The following is a 4,166-nucleotide window of genomic DNA, read 5'->3' on the forward strand; positions in this document are numbered from 1 at the left end:
ATAACAAAATTTTCTGGAATTCACAGGAGTGAGTGTGGGAGTTCACAAAGAAATAAAAGTACAAAACCTGTGTGTCTTCATAGAGGACTACAGTTGCAGGCTTTTGATCCTTACTGTGCCAAAAGGCTTTCAAACGAAAAGACTTATCCAAAGCATTTGATACTGTCCCACACGACATCCTTGTCTCTAAACTGGAAAGACCTGGTTTTGATGGATGGACCACTCGGTGGATAAAGAATTGGCTGGATGGTCACACTCAAAGAGTTGTGGTCAACGGTTCAATGTCCAAGTGGAGGCCAGTGACGAGTGGTGTTCCTCAGGGGTTGATATTGGGACCAGTGCTGTTCAACATCTTTGTCAGTGACATGGACAGTGGGATCGAGCGCACCCTCGGCAAGTTTGCAGATGACACCAAGTTGTGTGGCGTGGAGGAGTTCCTCTCCGAGACTGGCCATAATATTCTCTCGGGTATGGACAATCCCTGCTTGGGCCCCAGAGCGCAAGATTACCAACTAGATTACCTTCGTCCTTCAAGTTAATTTAATGGCCCTAAACGGAAACGTAGATTGATCGCCTGCCAAGATGCAGCCTCCTGGATGCCTCTCTGATGACCGCAATGAGGAGACTAAAGGGATGAGCTTATTACCTGTGGTCTGCTAGCGCTGCCCTATCACTATAGCCCACGAGAGCGTGTTTACGTTAAGCAAGGCAACTGCAGAATGTAGTCGTGTCACGCCATATTCTGCTGTATAACCTGTGTGTCGGTTGTAATAAACGAGCGTGATTTCTAACCATATTGGTGTATGGTCATGACTCGGGTCTGTCCACAGTGGGGCTCCTACTACAAGTGGCGCCTGAGGAAAAACTTGGAAAAGGACCCGGAAAAACTTGCTTAAATGCGGAAAAAAACTCGCTTAAATGTGGAAAAAATCGCTTAAATGCGGAAAAAGTCACTTAAATGCAGAAGACTCCATAGCATCGTGAATACGGTATTGGGAGCCTGTGGGCGAGACAGCAGGGAAGGGCACGGGATGAAGAGAATCGCTGGAGCCTGGTAGTTTCGCAACGGCCGAGCGAACCTCTGCAAGGTCCATACTGGTTACCAGCAAGAAACGTAAAGCCAACCGGGACTTTTGAAACTACAGATAGAGAAGGGGAGATCCAAGAATTAGCAGAGCAAGCAGAGATCACAGAAACGCCAAATGAGGAGAATGGCTCAAATGGACAGACTCGTAATACAAGATTTCATGTTGATATATAAACTGTTTTTATGTTTCTCATTGTTTGGTATGTTACGTGTGTGAAAGTTGCTTGTGTATATGCTTTGGGTGTTTTTTCCGATCGGAAGATGCATGGATTTCACCCATAACTGCTGGAAGGAAAAGAATTGACTGGTATCAAATTAATGACAAAGAATTACAAACTGGACTTCGTTGTGAGCACGTAACTTTGAAAAAAAGAAGCTGGGAGGGTTGTTGTTGAACAAGATGTTGCGATCTGCAAAAACCGCTGTTGGCCAGCAGGGCACGTACCTGGCAGCCTTATGGCACGCACTGGCCACGCGTGCAGCAACACCCGGTCAGTGTCTTTTTCATAGACTCTGTCGAGGGTACAGAACAGATGGCGCGGAGCGGAACGGAGGGAGGCCGCGGAGCACACTGTGTGGATAAACGGGACGCCCTGAAGGTGCCGTGCCTGCCTCCCTTCTCCAGGATGACCCTGCTGATTGACACGCTCCTGCTCAGCGGAATCTTGGGCATAGTCTAGATGGTAAGGCTCCCAGAAAGGGGAACAATATGTCAGTAACTGCTTCTGCAAGGCTGTACCAAAACAAAATGCTAGTAACTGCTTCTGCAGGGCTATAGTAGAGCTTAGTAGGGTATTCCTTCGCATATAAGGGGAGATCTAGGTACTATAGGGACTTTAGGAATGTATTTACCTCATACCACCATGATCTTAAGTCATAGACACACCTGGAATAGGCGAAGCACGCATGCTTATGATAGCTAGCGCGATTCCAGAGCAGAATTTTGGGAACCAGCTAAAATCATTGCAGCTTGAATATTTGCACCAGGAGGTGGAGTGGCACAGGCGTTAACTACGCTGAATAAGTTGGGTCACTTGGGCTAACAAAACCAACGTCTCGCAATTCTGTTTATCTATGCCAAGTGCCTCTGACCCATTTTGCACGTGCCTTATTGGTGTGCCAATACTTTGGCCAGATAATAGCACTAACATTACAGAGTTCAAAAGATTCGTCAATACCTTTGCCCTCTCATACCAACAACTCAGTGGCATGAGACGGACCTGCAGTGGGTGGGATTGGCCTTTCGATGTAGGATCGGAAGTCCAAGCCGCCTTGATTAGAGCACTCAATGTGACCATCCCTGCAGGACTGCAAGAACTTGATCTCTTGGGTAGCCTGTTACCAGGAATGTGGAAAAATGTTTCTGGTTTATGGAACCAGTGGATGAGTCACGACGCCATATGTAAAATCATTCGCCCTCCCATGCAACTTGTAACTGGCTCTGGAGTGGTTTGGTTCCAAACATTGAAGCAAGCCTATCAGGCTAAATTAGGACGCAGTTTTTTCTTCCAAGACAAACCCCATTTCACTGTGTCCGGCACATCAATGTGGGGAGATGTAAAAACTGGAGCACTCATTGGGAAAGTATTTACACACGATACGCTCCTGCCCCCCGGGATTTTTCTTATCTGTGGAGATCGTGCCTGGCCCGGAATTCCACAAGGAGCTATCGGTGGTCCTTGCTATTTGGGTCGCCTAGCTCTCTTTGCCCCTAGCATTCATGATTTTCTAACTGAACGAACAAGCCAAACAAGCTGGGGTAAGAGGAGCCTGAAAGAATTTGACGGCACTTGTAATGACAACGTGCGGCTGCTGAGTCCAGCTGAAATAGCAGCACGATCTGTCTTCCTTCCAGGAGCCTCTGCTGGCAATGTTAATAATCAGTTGGCTAAGCTTGCTTGTTGGGCATTGAAACAATTTAATCTTACCTCTAGTATTCTCACTTCTCTATTGCTTGATGTAGATGATATCCGGCATGCTGTATTGCAAAATTGCGCTGCTATTGATTTTTTATTGTTAGCTCAAGGCCATGGTTGTACTGACTTTGAAGGCATGTGCTGTATGGACCTATCTGACCACTCCCAAACCATTCATAAGCAACTTGCAAACCTCCAAAGTAACATGCATCATATCATGACACAAGATGACCCATTCTCAAACTGGTTCAGTAGTTGAAACGTACCAGGTTGGATAAAAGGATTAATCATTGTCATGGTTTGATGTGGAGGGGGTGGGGGTTCTGGTGCCAGGAGAGGGGTTTTGCTCCCTGCGACCTCCCCGGTTTTGGAACCGGGTTAGGCTTAGTTCGGGCCACCAGATCAGACTGCCATCCCCCTCGGGGTTGAGCCAATAGGGCGCCTCTGCGAATTGCCCTATTTAAGTCAGGACAAAGGAACCGGAAAAGGTGCTTTGCCCAGGATCGAGCAGAGAAGGGAGGAGGGCACTGTCCCTGCTCCCTGGCTCCCGGCCGGGCAGCTGCCTGCGTCGGGCCGGCGCCGCCCACGGAGAATGGTGGCGGCGGAGCCATCTGGGGAACTCGGGGGCACCCCACTCCCAGGGTGCCCACTGGGCTGAGTTCACCTGGAGAGAACTGAGATCTGAGAGAAACAGCCGCATTGACAGCAGGTCAGTGAGGATGGAGCGGGAGGAGGTGTGCCGGAGCCGAGTTTCCCCTGCGGCTGGTGGTGAGATGGCAGGCGGCCCCCCTGCAACCAGGACGGCCTCGGTGGAGTAGAGACCCACTCGCAGACCGTGGGGAGAAGATGCCTGAGCCTGAGGATGGTCGTGTTGGGATGCACAACAAGGCAGAGAGGCATCTGGAGTCTGCGTGACGACCCACGCCAGAGCGAGTGGCTACAGCTCCCTAAGTACCCGAGACTGTGGTAAAGCCCACACTGGGGCAATCTGTGGGGAAGGATTGTTTCCAGTGGGCTGGACTCATGCTGGAGAAGTTTGTGGATTTTTCCTCGTGGGTAGGGGATCCATTGGAGCAGGGGAAAAGGGTGTAAGGACTCCTCCTCCTTTAAGAAAAAAGCAGCAGTAACAGCACGGAATGAACTGACCTGCACTCCCCCAGTCC

At 49.5% G+C, this 4,166-nt stretch overlaps 1 protein-coding gene across 1 annotated transcript; it reads left to right on the forward strand.

Moving 5' to 3' along the window:
* Positions 1–2,632: 2,632 nt before the first annotated feature.
* On the forward strand, positions 2,633–3,262 carry LOC147528308 (uncharacterized). Its single transcript, XM_086615853.1, has one exon. The coding sequence runs from the start codon at positions 2,633–2,635 to the stop codon at positions 3,260–3,262; it is 630 nt and encodes a 209-aa protein (XP_086471979.1).
* The last annotated feature ends 904 nt before the right edge of the window (positions 3,263–4,166 follow it).

This window comes from Tauraco erythrolophus, chromosome 8 (genome assembly GCF_009769465.1).
Source record: "Tauraco erythrolophus isolate bTauEry1 chromosome 8, bTauEry1.pri, whole genome shotgun sequence".
Classification (NCBI taxonomy): Eukaryota; Metazoa; Chordata; class Aves; order Musophagiformes; family Musophagidae; genus Tauraco; species Tauraco erythrolophus.